This window comes from Chiroxiphia lanceolata, chromosome 1, assembly GCF_009829145.1.
Source record: "Chiroxiphia lanceolata isolate bChiLan1 chromosome 1, bChiLan1.pri, whole genome shotgun sequence".
NCBI classification, from domain to species: domain Eukaryota; kingdom Metazoa; phylum Chordata; class Aves; order Passeriformes; family Pipridae; genus Chiroxiphia; species Chiroxiphia lanceolata.
In genome coordinates this window covers 125,344,898-125,367,935 of record NC_045637.1, presented here as the reverse complement: position 1 = coordinate 125,367,935, position 23,038 = coordinate 125,344,898, and the positions used below count along the sequence as shown (strand labels likewise).

At 35.5% G+C, this 23,038-nt stretch overlaps 1 protein-coding gene across 2 annotated transcripts in view; it reads right to left on the bottom strand.

The window, feature by feature from the left end:
* Positions 1-23,038, bottom strand: part of SNX13 (sorting nexin 13) — a 67,949-nt gene that overhangs the window by 35,585 nt on the left and 9,326 nt on the right. For both annotated transcript variants that reach the window (XM_032686323.1, XM_032686316.1), the window contains exons 2-5: positions 10,487-10,599; positions 5,631-5,733; positions 618-707; positions 81-202 (exon numbers count right to left, since the gene is read on the bottom strand). In XM_032686323.1, coding sequence (XP_032542214.1) covers positions 81-202; positions 618-707; positions 5,631-5,733; positions 10,487-10,599 — 428 coding nt within the window. The remainder of the gene's footprint in view (positions 1-80; positions 203-617; positions 708-5,630; positions 5,734-10,486; positions 10,600-23,038) is intronic.

Here is a 23,038-nt window from a genome sequence, read left to right as displayed (position 1 = left end):
TAAGGCAATAGATAAACTTAAATCACTTATCTACTACTATAAAACCCACAGTGTATTGATGCAAACACAAATAATCTTACCTGGCAGAAAACTGAACAAGTGCATACTGAAGAGCCTGCCTAATTTCCAGAAGAAATGATTCATCATCACTTAGTGTATAATACCAATACTGCACATAGTCTCTCAGGGAAAACTGGATTACCTGAAATTGAAAGGAGAAAAATAAATATGACCTAATGAAAAAGGACTAAAAAAATAAACAAAAGGTTTTTCTGCCTGATAATGCAAGAGCACTTATCTTAAATGGTTAACACAGTGAACCATACTCCCTTACCATTATAAAATTGTGAATGAAACAATATATTCACATACTGAAACCTCTTATTAATACTCATTTCTATGTATCATCACCACTACATTGACAGACTATAATATGCGGAAAACATACTCAAATATTGCCCAATATCCTCACCCATCCTCAGTGTTTTCTCACTTACCACTCTCAAATATGATAAAACTTTTAAAATTCTATTTGTTGCTCAACTATTTACATATTACATAGTCAATATTTGAATAAAAAACAAACAAAAGGTTAAATAGCCCTGGTTAGAACTTACCTGTTGCAAAGGTTCATCAATTATATTTGCACCTGTCAGTCTTCTGTCAATCTTAATAGGTCTGGCTTCACGTTTCATTTCTTCTATGCACTTGAAAGAGATTGGGAAATGTAACTTTGCACATTTTAGCTCTAATTAAAAAATAGTTCTACTGTTTATGATACATATACCTTCAGTAATGACTTTATATAACGTTTTCCCTGTTACTATAACTTATAGAAAATAAAGATTCATAGAATGATTTGGGTTAGAAGGTCATCTAGTCCAATCAATTCCCCTGCTCACTTTGACCTTGAATGTTTCCAGGGATAGGGCACCATCACCTCCCTGAGCAACAATAATATCTGTATTTTTCATTATATAGTAAATAATGGTGAAGAACTAACCTAAAAACCTACTTCTTGCTCACTGAAAAAGAGCAAATGTTTGCTAAAATACTAAATCAGAAGGAAATAAAACTCAAATAGTCAGAAAAAGAGGGAAGAGGGATACATGACAGCAGCATAAGATAGTTTTTGTGCAAGACTCCAGTTCCCTACTTGATTGTGAAATCTCAGGGAGGTAATTGTTCAGTTGGGTTTTTCTCGTTTCTTTATCCATCTCAATTTATTCTATATGCCAGAAGAAAAATTACTCTTTTGTACCATTGCTACTTGACAGATGAATCTTTGGAAAGTAGTTGATGAGGGGGGAAAGAAATTGTAGAAGGACTTGAAACTCAGAGCAGTTAACTCCAAGAATGACCTCAACACAGCTGAGTTTAGGCTTACATATTGAAAAAGAACACCCTTTATCAGGGCTTCTCTAAGTTGAATTAATACAGTGTCTTTCTACACAGTTCTGATTAAATATGTAATAAACGCCTCTATTTTCACAGAAATAACAACTCAACAACTTACACTGCTGTTCAAAATAAGCAATCATTTTTTTTGTTCTAGAGAGAAATTTATTACTCTATTGGAAACACAGAAGAACTGCCAAAACCATAAATGAAGACATTATAAACCATACATCCAGTGTTTCTGTTCTGTGTGACTCTCCCTAAGTATTGTTCATCTAAACCACTTAACAGTGAACAGCAGCGAAATACCTGAGATCAGAAAAAAAAATCAGCCTGCTACTTAACCAACTATGTATCACAACATCAAAGTATTTTGTTGCAAAATTCTCTCTATTTTTTAACTTTCAAGACAAGGGAACCATTCACTGCTACTTTAATATGAATAAAGTTGACTCACATTCAAACAATACCCCAGCTATATATTCATGAATTTGCAAAATATTTTTGTCTTGATGGTTTCAAAAACACCAAAATGATACAGAACTGAATAACTAAATACTTTTACTAAGCACAACATAGTTCAAGTTGTGAAACAAAGTTGTTAAAAGAGAGTTTTGATGGACTGCATCCATAAAACCACATTTGGAAAACACAGAGGAAAAACAGCAGCAAAAAAAGGAGCAGCCACAAGAAAGAGAGAGAGGAACGCACAGACAATATGCAAAATTATTAGGTAAAAATCTAAATGTTCATATGCTCACGGGATCCAAGTTTTGGCTGGAGCTTCAGGAATTCATCTTATCCAACCTCCTGCTCAAAGCAGAGCTAACTACAAGGTTAGACCATTTTTTCATATTCTTTTTCTCCATTGAAACATTTATGTACCCAGGACATAATTTAATTTGCTTTTGGTATGTCTGAAGACATCCAAAATTTCAAATATGTGCTTTTAGTCCATTACAGGTACAACAGTTGACCATAGTCTCACTTGGAAAGCATTGCTGGTTTTAAGTCTGCCTCCCAGACACAGACATAGAAGACGAACTTAAAGGAAGGACCACACGCACATGACAACAACTGTTCTATTTAACTGTCACTTCACACACAATTAGTCTGATGCACTCTTCCAGTATTAAAACATGACTTAGGAAAAACAAGCATCACTTGTTATCATTAAATTTGACACCTCCTTACTTCATTTTAAGGTAGGAAGCACTCAGAAGGAATGTGAGACATATAATCCATGAAGTAAGATGTAGCACGAGTAAAGAAACCTAGGCTCCACAAACACCTAACTGCACTGAGTTAGTAGCTTCAGACTCTTGCTTTGTTACACTAAAAGATATTTTTTAAGTCCTTTTTGAAACTATGTTAGGTAATTGTTAAATACAAAATCTGTTTAATTTGTACTGTACCACTATTTCCCAAATCACAGTCACAGGATTTCATGAGCAGACAAGGCACTCATTTACTCATTTGCATCAAATCTATAACATAGCATATGACCCACTGATTTAAAGAGATTCAGAAACTAGTCAGGGATCAAATATGCAACTCGCACTTTTAAGTTGTTGTCACTGTTATCTAACAGTAATTTGGCAATCTTATACTCAGTCTACAGAAACTCCTTATCTTTTGGGCAAAGCATAGAGACATCGATTATGATAATAACCAAACATCCCGCACTTCTGTTAAACTTGGAGTAAATCTATAATTCTAACTGAAAAGAGCATTCAAGTTAACAGTTCAGAAGGCTCTAAACTTGCCCTTTGTTCAACATGGTTTTAATATAAGCCTTCAGACTTATCTTGCAGAGTCAGTACATTATTGCATCATAGAATAATAATATTAGCCAGGTTGGAAGGAACCTCCGAGATCAAGTCCAATCCCTGATCCAGTATCACCACAGTTACTAGACCATGGCACTAAGTGTCACATCCAGTCTCATCTTAAAAACCTCCAGGGATGGAAAATCCACCACTTCCCTGGGCAGCCCATTCCAATGCCTAATTACCCTCTCTGTAAAGAATTTCTTCCTAATATCCAACCTAAACCTCCCCCGGCACAGCTTAAGATCACACCCTCTTACTGATAGCTGCCTGGGAGAAGAGACCAACCCCCACCTGGCTACAACCTCCTTTCAGGGAGTTGTAGAGAGTGATGAGGTCTCCCCTGAGCCTCCTCTTCTCCAGGCTGAACAACCCCAGCTCCCTCAGCCTCTCCTCACAGGACTTGTGCTTGAGTCCCTTCCCCAGCCTTGTTGCTCTTCTCTGGACCTGCTCCAGCACCTCAATATCCTTCCTGAACTGAGGGGAACTATCATTGAGTATGTTGCTGACACAAAAGTTATGTAAGGCTTGCAAAAAGAAAAGCAAGTCCAATCCTAATTTTTAAGCCTCCCTGTGTGTATGCAAACAAAAAAAAATAGCAGAAAGATAAATGGTCTTCCATCAAGTGTACATTAAGTATTTCTCCTTAATGTGAAGCTTTTGTTATATATTCACTAATAAGTATAATAAGCAGCAATCAGGGAAACCTACTAGCACCAAATCCTGTGTTGTAACTTACAGTACATTTTACACGTTATTTCCATCCACAATTTTGGTGCTCTGTATTATAAATGATTTCTGTAAAATCAAGCACTTGAACATTTATCTTAGTCTAAAAAAAATCTCTAAATAACAAAAAAACCTCAAAACAATCAATAAAGTTCTGATTGTCTTTCTTGAAAAGAGCTGCTTATTTATTTCAGATTACTTCTCAGAGTAACACAAAAAAATTTTATATTAAGGTGAATTCAGTTTCTATTTGGTTCATGGAAGAAGTACAACCCATATAGACTAGCCACTAGAAAAAATATTCCTAGTTCAAGACCACTTAGGGTCACAATGGTTTTAAACATGAAAACAATTTCAAGTTAAAAATATTACTTTCCATATAGATAAGTCAGGAGAAATTTAATGCAGAAATAGCAAATAAGAATCACAAGCAAACTACAAATTTGGTTTCGGTTAGGACTCATCTCTTCTTGCACTGTTACTGAAAAACTCAGCTACACTATCTAATGCAATTTTAATACAATGGCAAAAAAGAAATGCAAAACACTATTGTAGAAGACAAACAGATTCTAGTTGGTGAACAGCTCCAAAAAGCATTTTGTAAGTCAGCTAAAAATAAATACCTTTGGTACTACAAAACTTAAATCCAGAGATTAGTCAAGGCAGGTCAGTTGAGAAAAGTGATGTGTCAATAATCCATACTCAAATCAGAAGTGAAACTACTGCAATTGCAAAGATTACACAAAAACCTCCATAAGATTTTATTCTTTTATAAAGTAACCAGAGCACACATATGTACTGAGATAAAAAAAGTAACATTAATATTAAAAAAGTTTTCATCTATGTATTAGAAATTTAAAAGACAGAAAAACTTCTTTAAATCTTCTCTCAAAACACAATGACACAAGTAACACTCCACAATCCATATAAGCACTAAATTCTATACCACACCAAGAACACTAGTACTGTAAGATGAGGTTTCATTAGTGGAAGAGAATCATTAGTTGATTGCTGACTTTCCCTTTTTCAGTCTTAACTGTTTTCCATTTGGACCAGTGACCTTATTTTACAGTTTAGAACATACTTAAGTTGTAGATTTATTTCAACAATTTAAGTGAAAAGGCCACTTACCAACCAGCCACAAAAAAGTTCAGTGATTAGAAAACATAATGTTCAATCACAAGATAAATTTCTGTGTTACTACTGATAATGTTGAACATTCATGCCCTTTCATACACAACATGAAGTGTAGTTACCTGACAGCTAAGAAAGATGTTAGAGTAAAAACAGCTATAAGATTAAATCTAACATAACTAGCAATCTTGGGGTTAAACTGTTTTCTCTATTCTGATGCATGCAAATGGATTAGGCCAAGATATATCTAAACTTCTGAGCTACCAAGATGTATTGGTTCATAAACCAGGAATTCCTAGAAATTCTACCTCTTGGTTGCTAACAATTTTTTCTGTACTAAACAGATGCAGATTTATCCAATGAGGAACTGTGAATTTAGGTCCACTAACCAAAATGATCTGTCTGTTAAGAATTCAAAAAAGGAAAGCTGAAAAGTGGAAAAAGGCACAATTTTTAGATTAAAACTGATTATTAGTGTCACTCTAATTTCCCAAGTTATAAAATCTGATCTAGAAGTTAAGACCAGAAAACCTTCCTTACCTTAGGGATCCCAACTGACGTACAAGGGAGAAATGAATGTTCGCACTGTTCAAGGTATTTTTCTGAGTTGCTTTTTCCAAATAAAAGAGTAACCACAAAACCCCTGAAATGGAAAAAGAAAGACCAGTTACAACAGCCATCTTTCCCCACCTCTAGAAAATATTTCACAGCAAGTTACAGAATGACAATATATGACAGTTTGCTTACTCTCCTACTCTTTCACAGTGTACTGTGCTGTTTAAAATAACTGACACAATACTGAGTATGAGGTTTCCCAGTCTTGTATTATGTGTCTTCATATATTCTTATCACATAGCAGCTCTATAAAGCACAGTGTACACTACAGAGCCTGCTGCATGGGAAGAACGTGTGATAACACACTGTCTATGCTCACAAACATGAAAGAGGGGTACATGGAGAGAGGGGTACATACAGAAGTTGCTCTCTTTGTATTTATACAAAGATTCTTTTACTTCAACACTATGAAGAAATAAACTTTTCAGTGATATGTTTAGGTCACTCCACTGTAGCATAGGCCACAAAAGCACAGTCCAAAAATAAACTGATGTAGTAAGCATAACTAACCACTGATTACATATGTTTAAAGATTGCACTCAAACTTGCTACAACAGCAATAATTTATTTACAGCTTATGGTACTAGGGCACAAAAATACATAAACATAAAGCTAGTTTTACTAAGAAAGACATGAAAACCTAACCTAAGCAAAGTACGTAGCTTTTGAAACATCAAGTGTATTGAAAAAAAAAAGTCACTGCTGCTCAGACTAGCCTTGGGATGGCTAAACATGCATAGCTTTTTAGAGAAATTTCAAAGCATTCAATTTAGAGGCAAGCTGACCAGTATTTGTGACCACAGGATCTCACAAAGCTATTTCAAGCTTGAAATGTGGTGAAATAATACATTCTTTTAATATAGATTGCTGTTGATATATGATACTCACAAGACTAGAGAAAAATTCCTATCCAAGCTAAAATATGACATTTGAAGTTTTTAATTTCCAAAATGGGAACTGTTCTTGTTAAGTCCCCCAGAAGCTCAGTAATTCAGAAGTAGGGAGGTGGTCATTTATACCTCAACAACTCCAGGAAAGAGAGAAAAAAAAAAGCTACCGAAAATTATTACCAGTAACTAGGCAATGCATAAGAAAAGTTCACTTTATACTCTAATTTCCTTATAGTCGTCTTTACCTGCCAAATGACAGCAAAAAATAAAAGCAGGTCTAATTGTCCTTCTGTTCCAGATAACTTTAAAATCATAACATCAATGGTGCTAGTAGCATCATAATTCAGTTCAAGGACAAGAACTTGCTTAGAAAAATCTCAATATTAGTTTCACTAATATTTGGTTGTTTTGTTTTTAATTATTAAACAGTTTGGGTTTTCTTTTGATTATCTATGACTTTTCTATTAGAAACCTCAGTTGTCTTTTAAAGAAAGCAGTATACTCAAATTTGGCCTAAAATCAGTTTTAACTTCAAACATTTATCAGCAAATTGCTTCTCTTCTTTCGTGCAGAAGGACTGAAGTCTTGGAAATAACTACTATAGATTATATCTCTGTTTTTTCTCAAATGTTTTGATACTCTTAAAGTTAATGACTCATTCAAAAACACTAATACTACCAATATAGTTTAAAAATATGCTCATCTTCTTAGATGCCTTTAAGTATTTTCACTTTTAAGTTAGAAATGTTAGGAGCTTCTGCTTCTATGTAGAAATTCTCTAATTTAAAACCTTGCATGCCTTAGAGAAGGATACATAATCTGATTATTCAGGGCATCCGTTACTAACTGGAATCTTGTAGTGTAAATGCTTATCTAATTCATCAAGAGGATTCTCAATATGGTGAATGAGATACGATTTTATTTTTCTCTAAATGAATTGATCAGGAAAAGGAAAAGATTGTATTTTACTTAATTTTTTAAAATTTCTTCCAAAGATTACTGGAAGGCCAGCTTTTCTCAAGGACAGAGTAACAACAGAACAAAGGTAAAAGACAGAAAAGTGAAGACCACAGATTTATCATTTTCCCCTCAAGTCTGAAAAGTAACAGTCTCAGCTGAATGCTTTGTGAAAGTCAAAAAGCAGCTTCAGAACCATTCCTGATTTGGTCAGCAGTTAGAATCATCAACATAGGCAGCCAATCACATATACATGGATGTGATTGAGTATCAATTATTATGGGTTTTGATGACAGAGCAAATTCCCTTAAATGACACAGCAATTGATGATCCAAGAAATTTCAATTTTTGCAACATCAGAAGCCCAAGCCTGGTGGGAGAGCCACAATTCACATAATTTTTATTTTACTTCCTTAGGACTGAAAGAGAGAAAGAAAGAAAATAAGGTAATTAATGCTTAGTAGAAAGAAAAGGCAGATGGAAACCAACAGGCCCAGCAGTCAGGTTGAAGGATCTGCACCAACACTTGAAAAAGAGGCAAAAAGTGTTTCATGAAGAATAACACCCTGCAATATTCTACACAGGTTAAGGAAACAATACCTATATTTTGCCTCCTGCTTTTGGTGGAAAAAGCTCAGTTCCCTATGTGATGAGCTACCAGATCCTGAATCGAAAAAGGCTATCATAAATCAGCCTTGAAACAAAATGAAACAAGGAGAAATTTTGATTTAGAACTTCTATTCATATATACAAATGGTTTCAGTATTCCTCCACATACACAAAAAAACAATACTACGTTTACTAAAAGTGATCTGTGCAAACACACATTTCAGAGTAAATCAAAAAGAAATAACTAGCACACAATAGAAGTAAACAGTATAAACAGACTGATTATACTGATACAGATATGGCATCACCATTGTTTTCCTGCATAGCCCACTGGTGTATAATTTAAATGCTTAGGTCAATACTAAGAATGCAACCAGCTACGATTCAGCATTTTCTTTTGCTTAAACTGCAAAATGGGACAACAGCTGGACTTCCAGCTAGTGAAAGTCAGAAACCTTTGATACAGGCCACTTTTGGTTTTTTTGAGCAAAGTATAAAAACCTAGAAGTAACGTAAAATTCAACCGTAAAATTCAACCATAAAATTCTAGCATAAAAATCGCTGTCCAAAATTGTTATTTTGCTCCAGAAAAGGATATGATAAATATTATGGACACTACAATAATCAGGAACAAAACTACATTTTTATTTTCCAAATTTATGTAAATTATGTTATGACATAAAATTGCAAATTGTAAGTGGAAAAGTTACTTTGTAACATTAATTTGTTTGTTTATAAGAGAAAGATGATGAACCATTTGGCTAAACTTCTAGGGAATTAATTCAAAAAAAGGAAAAAGCAGGTAAGAAAAATTTAGATATAAATCTATTTGACCTAGTTGGCACTCACAGTTCTGTGTGCTGAATGTTAACGTGTCACTCTGAAAAAGATTAAGTGTAAAAAACAGCCAGATCATGGCCTGAGCCAAAATGAGTATGTTAAAGTAATGAAGTGATGACATTCTACTGGAAGGGCTGAGACTTGACATCTATGTCAAGTAAACACATAATAGGGAGATGGATACAAATTCTGCTTTAACAGATACACTACCACTAGATGAATTTATCCTTAATAAGATCAATGTTTACTGACTAGCTACAAAAATTAACCAAAGCAACAGAAGAACCACAGAGCTTACTTGAGAATGAGTGAGCACAGGCAGCACAGGCATTCTCATGGTGGCAAATTGTAGCTGGCTTCAGACACGCTCTATGAGAGACTGCTTTTACTGTTAGCTTTGAAAAGCCAAGCTACTGAAATTGAGCAAGAATGAAGAAGAAGCTCTTATTTTTCGTACTGCAAATACTAAGGAAGTGGTAGCACAAAACAGTAAACAGAGGAAATCTTGCCCTTTGGACAGACTCTTTGCCTTTTCCTCTGGACAAAAAGCCAGTAAAATATGATAAACACACATGCATCAAGACTTAAAAAGACAAAAGCATTTACTTGGAGTTAGTTTTACATTAACTAAATCCTCATTCTAGAAGACTGACTATTCTGATTTCTCAGAGATGGAATGCCAAACTTAATCCAGTTGAAACCCATGCACAGCACCTCTAATCCTAGCTACAAAGCTTTATTACATTTTTGATGAGACATACAGGAATATACATACATTCCATACTGTATTGAATAAGAAGGTTAAAAGAGTGTTCCAAACAAAGGGAAAAAAACCTTAAATATAGCCCACACACTCCATTCAGGCAGGTCTTGGAGAGCCTAGAAATGTTGTTACTCTGCAGATTAGTTTTATGAGAGAGAAGAAGGAGGAACAGCCCATTAAGACATTTTGACCTGGTATCGAAAATGAAAGTTTTAATGGTTACAAGGCAGACACTATAATATACAATGTAATAATGGTGCTAAAGACTATAAAAACTTCACCTGTTTGCTTCCTTTCTGTCTACATAAAGTACGAAATGTCTACAGCTGCTGAACAGATCTACTTGTTCAAAGTGTAGCAACATTTCCAAACACTCAAGAAAGCAACCACTAGCTTCCCTTGTGAATCAAGTGTCTTAGGAAATGAGATTGTGATAGAAAAGGAGGCATAATTACTTAGTAAGTGCCTGGGAAAAGAACTGACACAGTAATAGAAAGTAGGAACTGAAATAAACATTGGTTTTACATCAGCATTTGTCCTCTAACACTCACTATAAACAGCCAAACTGAGATTTCAAGGAAAAAAAAAATTCAAAAAAAGCTGCTCAAATGTGGAAATATTAATTAGCCACTACAGATCTTCAGAGCAAGCTATTTGCTAAAATTCACACTCAAATTTTACTTTCATAGATAATTACACAAAACACTAAGTAGTATACTTACCCACCCACAAAGCAGAGGATATAAAATGCAAAGTAAAATATAGCGAAGGGTCCAAAAGTTACTAGAAAAAGCACAAGGCCAAGACTTCCCCATCCCCATATGGAAAGACTGGTCTGTAATGAAGAACACATAGAAGAGGAACAGTTAATATGAAATTCATACAATTTTAAATCTCCAGAGCAATATTTGCAGTTTCTGCAAAGCTTGATACATTGTAACTAGATAGGAAATAAGTTTTGCTTGCTGAAATAAAAATTATCGTTGTTTTAAAGACTATATTGCTATCAAATATGCCCCTGTTATATTGTGGGCTAGTAGTCCAGCTAAGCCAAAATTAGAGTATTTTCTTTCAAATACTGTTACTCATCTCTAATTTTGGATGCAACTATCACCCTTTAGGGTGTCATTTCTTTTTCTTCTCTACCCTCATTTTGTGCACTTTTGTTCCTTGAGATCCCCCCCTTCTCCTTCTGCATGAAAAGTTCACTGACATTTCCAAGAAAAAGGCAGGTTTTGTGACAGAACGGGAAGAGACAGAATACAACATTGTTTTACACATCTAAACATGTTATTTTCTACAACCAAGCAATGCTATTCCTTCCCTAGATCAAAGCAGTTGCAAGACTAAAAAGGTGTCCCTTTCTCCAGTCAAGTCACAGATGGGTCAACAGGTGCTCCAAATATTTCGTGCAAGTATACTCTTACTCTCCCCCATAAACAAAAGGGAGGAAACTGATTACTACCTCTAACTATTACTACCAGAGAAATTAAGGGCATTCAAACAATCCTTTGAAACATCCAAGTAAGATTTTCTTTTAAAACCAGGACATTTTATATATATATATAAAAACAAACAAACAAACAAAGGCAAGAGAGATCCCAGATTAACACTTTTTCCACACGGGCATTACCACATTCCTAGAAGAGATCTGGTTTAGTAGGCAGGACTAAATACTTTGGCAGTGGTGGGGAGACAAGGGTTGTTTGAAAAATCCATGGGGCATTTAAAGCCAGCCACAAGAACATCTGTGGGATTGGTGGGATTTTGCATAAATGCAACAGTGCTTCACCTGCACTGGTGGAGCTACCAGAAATACAAAAAAAAGCAGCAAGATTCAGGTTATTGTGCTAATATAGGTTACAGTATAAGTGCATTTATATACACACACATATATATACATGATCTATCTATATAGACAGATGTGTGTATGCACATACATATACACATATGCAGGGTAATCTAAAAAACCACGGTAGGGAAAACCTGACCAATCTTAGCTACAATAGTTTTTAGACCTTCACAATGTTGCAATGCAGTCAACAAAGCTTACATAAATTTAATTCAACCCCGTCTCTAGCTCAATCTGGAAAGCATGTTTCAGCCAAGTCCCAAGAGTGTGAAACCAATGATGACAAGTATTTATAGGCCACCAAAACTGTTCCAGTTCTAAGGTTCTCAACTTCTTTTTCTTTTTGTTGTCTAATTTACGCCTTTCCTAACAGTGATCAAATGATACCCTGATAGGAACTCAGACAACTGCTATGTCAACAAGTAACACTAAGGAAGTATTTAAATAAACTTGTCTTGCAGTTTGACATTTAGAGAACAAGCAGAGATTGAACACCATATTTGCAGAGAGTCGTTTTTTAGCTTTTAATATGGAGGACAGGGGAAGCTTCGTTACAACCCATTTCTCTCAAGGACTACTTAGATTTCACAGGATTAAAAAAAGAAATCAACTTTTTCAAAACAAAGTTTTAAAAATCCTATAAACAACAAAGACTCTTACATAAAGCAGCTTTGATTATTTCTGAGAGCAACACCAAAAAGCAAAATCTCTCTGAGGAGAGACTGTTTCACAAATCTAAACTGTAATAATCAGAATTATTTAATTCTTCCTAGTTATAAGTTTAATGGAACATAGAGATGAAATTCTATTTTCTTCCTAGTTAAGTTTCTTAGCAAATGATATAATCTATACTGGCTTTTTTCTTAGTTTTGAGGCTGGGAAAAATTAAACATACAAGTACATAGATGAGTGTAATTAAAGTGCTGCAATTAAAATACTGCATTGCAAGTTATTCAATTCTATTCAAGCTGAAAAAGTGCTTTATTAGATAATATAAACCATACAATCCACACAGTTAATGCTGAATTGGTGCTACAGTAAAAAAAAGAAAAATCTTGATCATGATTGAGTAGAAGATTTTGTTGTTTTGTTGACTCAGGATAAGTAAATGCAGTAGATAATTGTGTCCTTCCAGTACCTGAAGAGAGGCTACAGGGAAGATGGAGAGAGACTATTTACAAGGGCATGTAGTGACAGGACAAGGGGAATGGATTCAAACTAAAAGTGAGTAGGTTTAGATTGGATATTAGGGAAAAATTCTTTACTATGAGGGTGGTGAGGCACTGGAACAGGTTGCCCAGAGAAGTTGTGAACGTCCCATCCCTTAATTTAAGTGTTCAAGGTCAGGTTGGATCAAGCTCTGAGCAATCTGGTCTAGTGGAATGTGTTCCTACCCATTGCAAGGGGCTTAGAACTAGATGATCTTCAAGGTCCCTTCCAACTTAAACCATCCTATGATTCGATGACAAACTTTGGAGGGTAGAGAAGAGAGACACGCCAATCTACAAAAACAAACAAACAAAAACCCCAAAACAACCTGGCTAATGCAACAATTAAAGTAAAAACAAGATCTCACTGTACATCTAAATTTCAATATAAAAAGAAGGCTCTGCCTAATTATGCCCTCAGAAATACATTTTAAAACTTCTACAGAACACTACAAGCATAGGAAGATAAGGAAGATATGCACACAGAAAATAACATTTAATCAGGATCTTTTTTTTGGTCAAAAAACCAGTACGTTTAATGGCGTCATTTTAAAAAGTTTAAGTTCTAAATATGGGGTAAGCACTCTAAATGACTTAATTAAACTAGATGGCAGGATGCATATTCAGAGTTGGATGAATGCATAATTAACAAAGAAAGTTCTATAACTCAAATAAAACAGTAACCTTTTGTCCTCTGCTCTAGTTTTGCAATTTAGCATATGGCTACAGAGATTCAAATCTCATTTGGTATTTTAATAGGATTTCTTAAAATTCATACAACTTGGTACACTGCAGCAAGTACAACAGATACTGGCCCAATTCTTGTATACTCTAAATGTGTAGTTTATAGTCTTACAGATTTTGCAACATTCAAAGGGATTTAATAATCAGGATCTCTTTTGGCTGACTGTAAAAAAAACTTCTCCTAACTTCACACTTCTAAAATGCACTTCAGCAGTATAACTCCTAGGAAAAAAAATGAAAACTTTGCGTAAAAGTTCCTTAGACACATCAAAATCAACTAATAATTGATTAAACATTACACATATATGACTACACAGCTGATCAGTATAAAAATAGGTTCAGGTATTTAAATTCAACCCCTGCTTGCAACAATATCAGTTTTATGATATTATTTTTTAGAAGATTCACAGATTTACTAAAGCTCTGTCTAGCCTTACTAAAGTTAACTGCTTACTACTCTTGACAGAAAGAACAAGTCAGTCTTCTGAATAAATGGTATAAATGCTGGCATTTAAGTCGCAGCCATCCAGACCCTTTAAAAGAAGCTGACATGCCCTAGGTTGGAAGGGCAAACTTTCAAGCTGAACTGGCATAGTGCTGTTCACTGACTTTCAAGGAAGTAGGGACAGTTACCTAAAGGCTAAAGAAGTACACAGGCCTTAGTCCTGTGGTAGGCATGTTTGGGTACATACCGTGTCCATACACACATGCACACATGGATAAAGGATCTTTATTGCAGAACAACAACTGTTCCACCTCACCAGTTGTAGCCATTTTTGCTTACCACCACTACAGATACCGTATGTTTGCCCCACCATCACCACTTCTTAGCTTTCAAGTCTAAGATTTCACAGAGTTCTGCAGTGTATTACTAAGTTTATATATACAATGGGCTAATGGAGCATCATGGTCACACACGGTAACTTTGTACAGTATGGAACTGGTTTAGCAAATTAAATTGCAGTTGAAGTAAAGGGTTGTCTGTAAGCTCAAACAGTGCACTGCAGAGCCTTATCAGGTGAGAACAGACACACACAGGTGAATATTAACACGTGTTTGATTCAGCTTTTAGAGACAACAAGACTATCACCTTAATGACACCACCAGTTGGGTTATTTTACTAGGTTTTGTCCGTTTTTCCCACTGAACTCTTTTCCCACAGTATACAGCCAACTACTAAAAGTAGTACATTAAGATTTGCTTTCTTATATACATCTGCTTTCTTTTTCTTCGGTTCCTGCTTCCTAACCACTGCAGAGGTCAATAAAACTAAGATGATCTCAGGGAGGCAAGAAGCTGGAATGCTTTTATTTGTACAAAACTGGTATTTTTATAGGTCTGAGGTACTACATATTCATGGTGGATTTGCATATTCATAAGGAGGCTGGGTTTATTCTAAACAAGGGTTTTCACAGGGATGACATCAGGGGAAAACCCAGGTTAACAAATCTTGGGGTCTTACACTTACCTCATAGGGAAAAACCCATCTTATCTTAGGGGGATTACATGGGGGGAACAGGTAACACATCATCATCATGGCTGGGCTTCGCGAACGAAGATTTGGGAAGGGCTCTACCCACGTTTGTTGCAAGTGCATTGGTGGCTAAAAAGGCCAATACAAGATAGGCATGACAGGTTGCAAAAGGCACAGCAGAAAGACTCCTTAGATGGTGTATTCTGCAAGGCACGATTCTTTCTGCGTTGTCTTTTCTCCTCAAGGGTGATCCCGCGTGCGTTCTCAAAAGCATCAGCAGCGTTATAGATAGTGTGTCTCCAGACCTCCCGACTGGAGGCCAGAGTAGACCATGGGGGGAACAGGTAACACAAAAGCAGAGATAAAACACAAAAGGTTTTTTTTTTCTGCACAAGTTTGATGAAACCAGGGTATGGTTTCTCCAAGCTTGGGCAGGACATTCCAAACCAGTGACACCAACGGATCCTTGTCTGGACTCCACGTGGAGGTTTTTTCCCAGTCTCTGTCAGCCCAAGGCTTTTGTTTAAACCTAGCAGTTTTCTTTTTCTCATATCCAAATTTTGGAATCCAGCAAATCACTGCAACATTTTGATGGTCTTAGCTGCATACCCTTAGGTCTAGCAGGGCTAAGCTGACTATGAGACTTAACATGACCATTCACACAGGACCTTATATAAATCCACAACAGCAATTATTTATTCCCATAAAAAGCATAATTATATCTTACTAACAGGTAGCTTCAGGAGGTTTCTTGCTTGCCTAATCCAGCTGACAAAGCTTTCAGACCTTTGCCTCTCTCCCATCTTTAAGCAAAATCCTCAGCCTTGACACACCTTTCTCTTAAAATGATTCACCAGGGTAACATAGGTTTGTCGTTTGGATTTAAACTAGTGCTGTCAATTTTAGCCTGCAACTGGCAGTAAGATATACGAGTGTCTCTAGTTTAGTGCAAAACAAGTGCTACTCCAGAAGTCCAGATGACAGGTTCTTCCTATCCTCCTCGATGCCACCAAACAGCGGACACACGTGTTTTCTCTTGAGGCCCCAGGTGCCACTGTACTCTCACTCCAGCAAAAAGCTGTTCCCAGCACTTGTCTCTCTTCACAATTTCCCCACATATTCAGAGTAACTGTGGTTCCAAGGTTGGAGATGCAGTACGAGAGGAAATAAAGAACACCCATACAGAAAAGTCAGGCTGTGGAATCACCTACCTGTCAATCTTAAAGCTTCAGCAGAATACTACTTAAGTCTTACAACAGCATCCAACAGACCTGTACCACTTGGGAAGATTGCTGATTATGACTGGTTTCAAATGTAATGGTTGCAACAGAATAATTTGAACTTTGAAAGAACAGTGTAATTTAAAAATAAAAACATGTTTCTTTGCTCACAATTCCTTTACTGTGTTCATCAAATTACATTTGTCCATTCATACATTAAAAATTACTGTAGCTGACCTGTCCCAAACAAGACATTGATAATCAAACCACTGCTTTCCATTTGGGTAGTTGAAACTACTAGAGTTTTTCTGATATGCTATATCAAATGTATTTAATGCCTCCTCTAGGCTCACATTAAAAAAAATTGTCAGATATTACATATAAAGTAGATGTCAAGTTTAATTTTGTTAATTCTACACATCTGCCTTTTAATTTGACTTCCATTTTGAGTGTAAATGGAGCGTGTTCACATATAAACCTTTCTAAAATTAAGGTGAGTGTCATTTTTGTCAAGTGATTAAAAACATTATTTTAGGTTTCAAATTACTGTCTCTTCACTAGCATGACAAGTAAAATTAGAAAGCTGTACCAACTTGAGTGCCAATTTCACTCCAGAGAAATTGTTATGTTACAGTACTCAGAGAAATATTTAACAGTTGTAATACAAACCATTAACAACTCTGTAGCTACCTTCTCCCATCTGGAAAAGTTACAGCAATCAACTGAAAGGCATGTCAAAGAGGGTTTTGAAGAGTTCTGCATATTATGGTTTCCTAACATCACTAAAGTTCTCTTTTTAACTTCTTTCTTCTTATCCTTTCTCCTTTTTCCTTCCTTAGCTCAAAAGGGCAAAGCAAAACAAAACCCTGAGCTCCACTGCCACTTCAGACTATGTAAAAATAATTGTAGTGAATCTACACAACAATTTACTGCATTACTCACAAGAAAACTCTTGGGATTTTTTAAAATTTTTTTAAAAGGAACTTTACGTAGTCTATTTTGCTTTTACTGCTCTAAGTTTAGATTTATTATTTTTCCCAAAGCAAGCTTAAAATACTAAAGCATATAAATAGACACTGATCATCTTTTAAATAAATAAAATTACACAATTAATGTTAAGAATTAAGAAGTTTGGCCAGTGAAGTTTTTTCTGGATAAGTGCTGTATTCCTTCTGGGTTAAGAGGCTGGAAACGCTCTTTCCCTGTTACACAAGAGTCCACCTGTCCACTCTCTACCTCACCTCTTCTTCCGCTCAATGCACACCTTGCATGTCAAATGGCTTAACTGGTTAACAGTTGGATTAATTCAAACACAATCAGGTCTAATTGTATTGAGTTCAGATTTTCCTGCTGTTCCTTACACTGCACGAAACAGTAAAGCTTTTGGGATCATTTCCCCCTACCCTCCCCTACAGCTATACAAGGCAGTCTAACCAATTAGGCTTTTACGAAGAGGCAATAACTTTTCATCTATACTCTAAGACCACTATTACTGCACTGTTGACTATTCATGAAACTCTTTTTTAGAAGCACAAACCTTTAAATGAAAATACATGTGACCTTTTTTTTAAAATACACAACATTATGGTGTTTAACAAGAAAGTTTAAAAGTTATTGTGCATATTACTTCAATTTCAGTATTTATCCAACAAATTCCATTAGTAAAACCTGCCTGTTTGCTAAAGTCAGAATATTAGTATTGAATTAGTAATATAATTACAATAAAAATAGAAAAATTACGTTCCATATTTTTATACAATTGGTTCTTTGCAAGAAAAAGACCAACCTTTCAGTTAACACTTCCAGTTCTACCAGAAATGGTAAACATTTTCAACATCGAACTTTCTTTTCAAGTGAAAAAAGCAGATGAAAAATTCAGCCTGGAGTCAAGAATCAAGATTAGTAAAGATTATTTTTAATTCCTCTCTCACACCTGCTCTGCCAGCATTGTTGATCACTACATGAAATTAGGAAGTGAAAATTTTCATTTAAACTGACCTTCATTTTACTAACTTTTATTTTCAGCACTAACAGCTACTTTATTATACCGCAGAACTATCAGCAAGGGACAGAAGGCCTCATTTCATGTCACTGTTTCTTGAGGATGGCCCAAGTATTTCTCTTATTACAAAAGCAAGAGGTAACCTTCACAGACACACACATTCTTTTTGATAACATGCATGCATTAAAACACACTCTGAATCGTGTTCTAGTTTAAAAGGATATGGAGTTTTGGTCAAATTTAAAAGAAGCACTTGAGCATCTCGGATAGCCATGAGAAATAAGTGATGCAATCCAACTTTCAGATACTTTCTTAAATATAAAAGTGACATACTCAAACTCATATTTAATACTTTTTCCAAGAAAGTGATCCTTTTCCTTTGTAACAATCCATATTGACTTGTATCCAAGCTAATTTAGTTATTTGGACAGAAAACAAGACAAAAAGATGAAAGCATTTTGGATCACCTCAGGTGATTGAAACAGGGCCAGGTTTATTGCTTGACAGGATCACCTAGGGTGATCTAAAGTGAGAAAATAAAGTAATCCCTCTATCTTGAATTTAAGCCAATAAGATAATCTAGACTGTTCTACATTCAGCCTCTGGATAAACAGATTACATGTATTTCAAGTCTTTCTAGTGCAAAGCAATTGCAAAGGGAAGAGAGGGGGAAGCCCCCACAACTTTTTATCATGTGAAAAAAAAATAAAATACTTCTGTACTCCTAAAGAGCTAAAAATAATGAAGTCACATGCTCTTTAGTCAAGAAACTGTTCTTGTGATTTCATTTGTGACTACTGCTCAAGCAGCATTTTAAGCTTTTTACTTTCTTGCCTTCAACTGCACCCAAGAGTTATTTAAAAGTTCTTTTCACCAATATTTTCTTCTTTCACTGCTAAAGAAACCTGATTCCACTGAATGAACTTAATCATCAGCTTTACTTCTAGAACAATTTCTACCACTTAAAGTTCCCGATATTTATCTGGAAGCAAATACATTAAATCAGTCTCTCTCCCTAAGAATCAGATCTCATAAGCAGTCTCTATGTCTCTTCTAATAAAAACTGGAGGGCAAAGCTCAGGGATACTACAGAAACAGTTGCATTGGACACATTTTTAAAAAGGTTCTTTGTATCTTAACAGCTGAGCTTTTGGAAGGTAGAAATTTCTTTAGTTTTAAGCTCTTCTTCCATGATAGTGGTAACTTCAACTCAACACCCTTTCTGCCAAGCAATAAATGTCTGTTCCTTGAACTTAAATCTCCATCATACTGCCCAATTTATGCCATTACCTGTATCAGCTCATACTTACTAAGAAAATTTATATGAAAGTTGGGACACAGTCTTCAATTTAAAGGCAACCCATTCCTGTCTATGATCTTTACAGGGAGGAGAAAGTGGAAAAAGGTGGGTTATAAGACATCTGATAAACAATGATTACTTTTCTTAAAATAAATCCATTATATTTTCTATGGAGATACCACACAATTTCACAGCAGTGGTTGTGTGCCAAATAGTTTGTGCAATATTTAATTGATAGAATCAGCCTAAAAAAAATATGCACAGTAATCCAGTATGTTTTAGAAAATCTCAGTAACTTCAAACAACCACCACCCCACAAAAACAAAAAGTGAAACAAAGTAAAAGTGCCTACTTTTTGCAAATACAAAACTGTCAATGACATAAAGATACAAAATAAGACAAACTACATAAAATTATGAACATTTTGGAACTGCACATTGCAACAGCAGCTATTGAGCTTTTTTTTGCTTTTCCCTAACAACTCATTTAATGTAAACAGCAGACAATACCTTCAAATTTTATACTTAAAAAAATACTAAAATTTTTGTTTTTACCACTTGATGACTTGCTTGAAAGCATCAATAAGCAAATAATTATTTTCAAGCACACTCCTCAGACTCAGTAGTTTCTTCTAAACAGACTGATAAACCATATGTTTCAATTCATATCTGCAGGATGTGTGATTTTTTTTTTTTACTGAGAGTTTAACTTATATGTGTTTACACATATTTTGCATATACATAAATATTATACACACACACAAAATCTAGTACTTAAGTTTACTGTAGAAAGATCTAGTCATTAACTTCAAAACAACGTGTTAGGACTTTGGCTTCCTCAGGCTATAAAATTAGTCATCCAACAGTTTTGTTTAGTTCTTTAATCTGCTGGTGATACTATATGTGCTATTTGACACTTGCAGCACAGTTTTCAGCAGTATCCCACTAACTTTAAGATGAAACTGCTAGGGATGCAGTATAGTGGTTTACTGTGGTTTTTTATGCTTTTAATACTACATACCACAATCTAACAGTTCCCAAATAAGCAACATTCCTCATCTAGATGAAAAAGTTACTTTAAAAATATTACACTAGAAACATAACCTTAAGAATATTTTTATCTAATACTAGACCAAATATAAAGATTGACATGATTCTGTGATACTTGCCTTATTAGGTCAGGATACAAATGTCAAAGAGCATAAATGGAAGAAAATAATTCATATTATCCATCACAATTGCCAGAAGGAGTCCTTCAGTAATACTCACCCTCCTACCCAACATTCAACAAGTTAACACTCAATAAGACTAAAAATTAATTTCTACCTTGTCCTTAGTGATCAGGTTAACTAGTCTCTAACCAGTCAGTTGTGTCATATATCTTTGTAGAATTATTTCGGTAAATGAAATAACATGTTTTAAAAATCCCCATCCCTCACCACTCCTGTAAGAAAGTGTTTTTCTTTTAAATTACTATAAAGGAGAAAATCTATAAGCAACAATGTAGTGTTCAGAAGGAGAAAACACACTGAATTTCTCAGTTGTAATGTCAAATGGCACCTTGACTACAGGTAGTACTGCAACCACTATCATGGAATCCAAAAAGCCAAAGCTCAACAGAAAGCCAATATAAATGATTTCCCAGACTGTACTGGCACCAGAGGAGCTTTAGCACAATATCCCACAGCCTCCTTATCACAAAATTGGTGAGGTATGGGCTGGATGAGTAGATTATAAAGTAAGTGGAAAATTGACCGGATTGCTGGATGCAGAGACACCATCAGTGGTGCAAGTTCAGTGGGCAGCCAGTAAGTAGGTGGGAACCTTCAAGGATCAGTATGAGACTGATGATGTTTTAGGTCTTAACAATGTGGGTGATGGGACACAGGGAACTCCCAGGAAGTCTGCACAGAATACCAAAGTGGGGTGAGTGCTCAGTACACTGGAGGATTCAGAGGGGTGTCAACAGGCTAGAGAAATGAGTTGACATGAACCTCAGGAAGTTCAACGAAAAACAAGCACAGGTTTGCATCTGGGGTGGACAGAATACCCTGGGCCACAATACAGTCTGGGGCCAACTCTCTGGGAAGCAGCTCTACAGAAAGGGACCCAGAACTGGGCCATAAGGTGAACATGTGTCAGCAATGTGCCCTTATAGTAAAGGTGGACAACAGTATTCTACCCAGTATCAACAGAAATGTCACCAACAGGTCCAGCAAAGTGACCCTTCCTCTCTATTTGGACACTCCTAGAGTCCTGTGCCCAGTGTCGGTCCCCCTACTACAAAACAAATCCATCTGGAAACGAATGTACAATATCCAATTCCACCACAAGAGATTTTGTGCCAAAACAAAATACATCCGTATAATGAAGCCACATACTGGCTATACTGGCCACCAAGAGAAGGGTAGATTTAGAAAGGTTGTTGGTGCTCCCAATTAATATTCTAACCCTCTTTTATGTGACTGAGAAGTAAAACAATTTTTAAAAGTATTATCCCCTTCCTCCACTCCTTGATGCTCATCTTTATCTTTAAAAATATAATATAAAAAAATATATAAATATTTTATATATTATAAATATAATATATTCTATAACATAAAAATAAAAATACTGCAAGAGCAGTAGTCTCTACACACCTACCACCAACATAATAAAAGGCATCTACTACCTAAGCACTGGAATCTGAAGAAAGAGCTACCAACATTGAATTCACTGGTTTTAATACTTAGAGGGGTCGTTTTGTTCTTTTAATTCCAAGACCTCAACCAGTGCCAGCATCATGAACTAGTTTCATGCTTGAAATGATCACCTCTACACTATATCTAATTTCTCTTGTCAAAAATTTACTGATAGTTCCCCAACATTTTTACAAGTATGTAGTACTTTTTAATCAGCATTGTAATTAGCAAAATATAAAACGAAATGGATATAAAAATAGAACTTCAAAGCAGAGTATGCACCATAAAGAAGCAGTTTTCAGTACACAAATAACAAACAGATCCCAAGCTGCAAATATAGTACATTTTTAAGAAACTTAAATCCATTGACAGAATACTAGCACCGTCCTCCAAAAACTGTGGTGTTACTCCACTGCTTCCTTCACAAGTTTAAATTCAATAAAGTTCTTTGACTGCCATACATGTTCTCCAGTTACAAAATAGAGAAACTCTGATACAACCACTATTTCACTATAAATTCCCAGTGGTCTCTGAGAGTACATCCAAACTCCAATAAGGCCAAATTTCCTATGAAGCATACTTACTGGGTGAAGACAAAAATAACCATGGAAACAGCTGCTATACAAAATGACATAAACCTTTATAAAACTAGAGTAAGCCTCAAAACTTCCAGTTCCTGGCAGCTGTTTTCCTGGACCGAATATCATCCAGTTGCATAAAAAAAAGCAATTGATAGAGATTAGTTCAGTGTCACCAAGTTATTCAGCAGTTCACAATATTCAAGGAAGACTGCA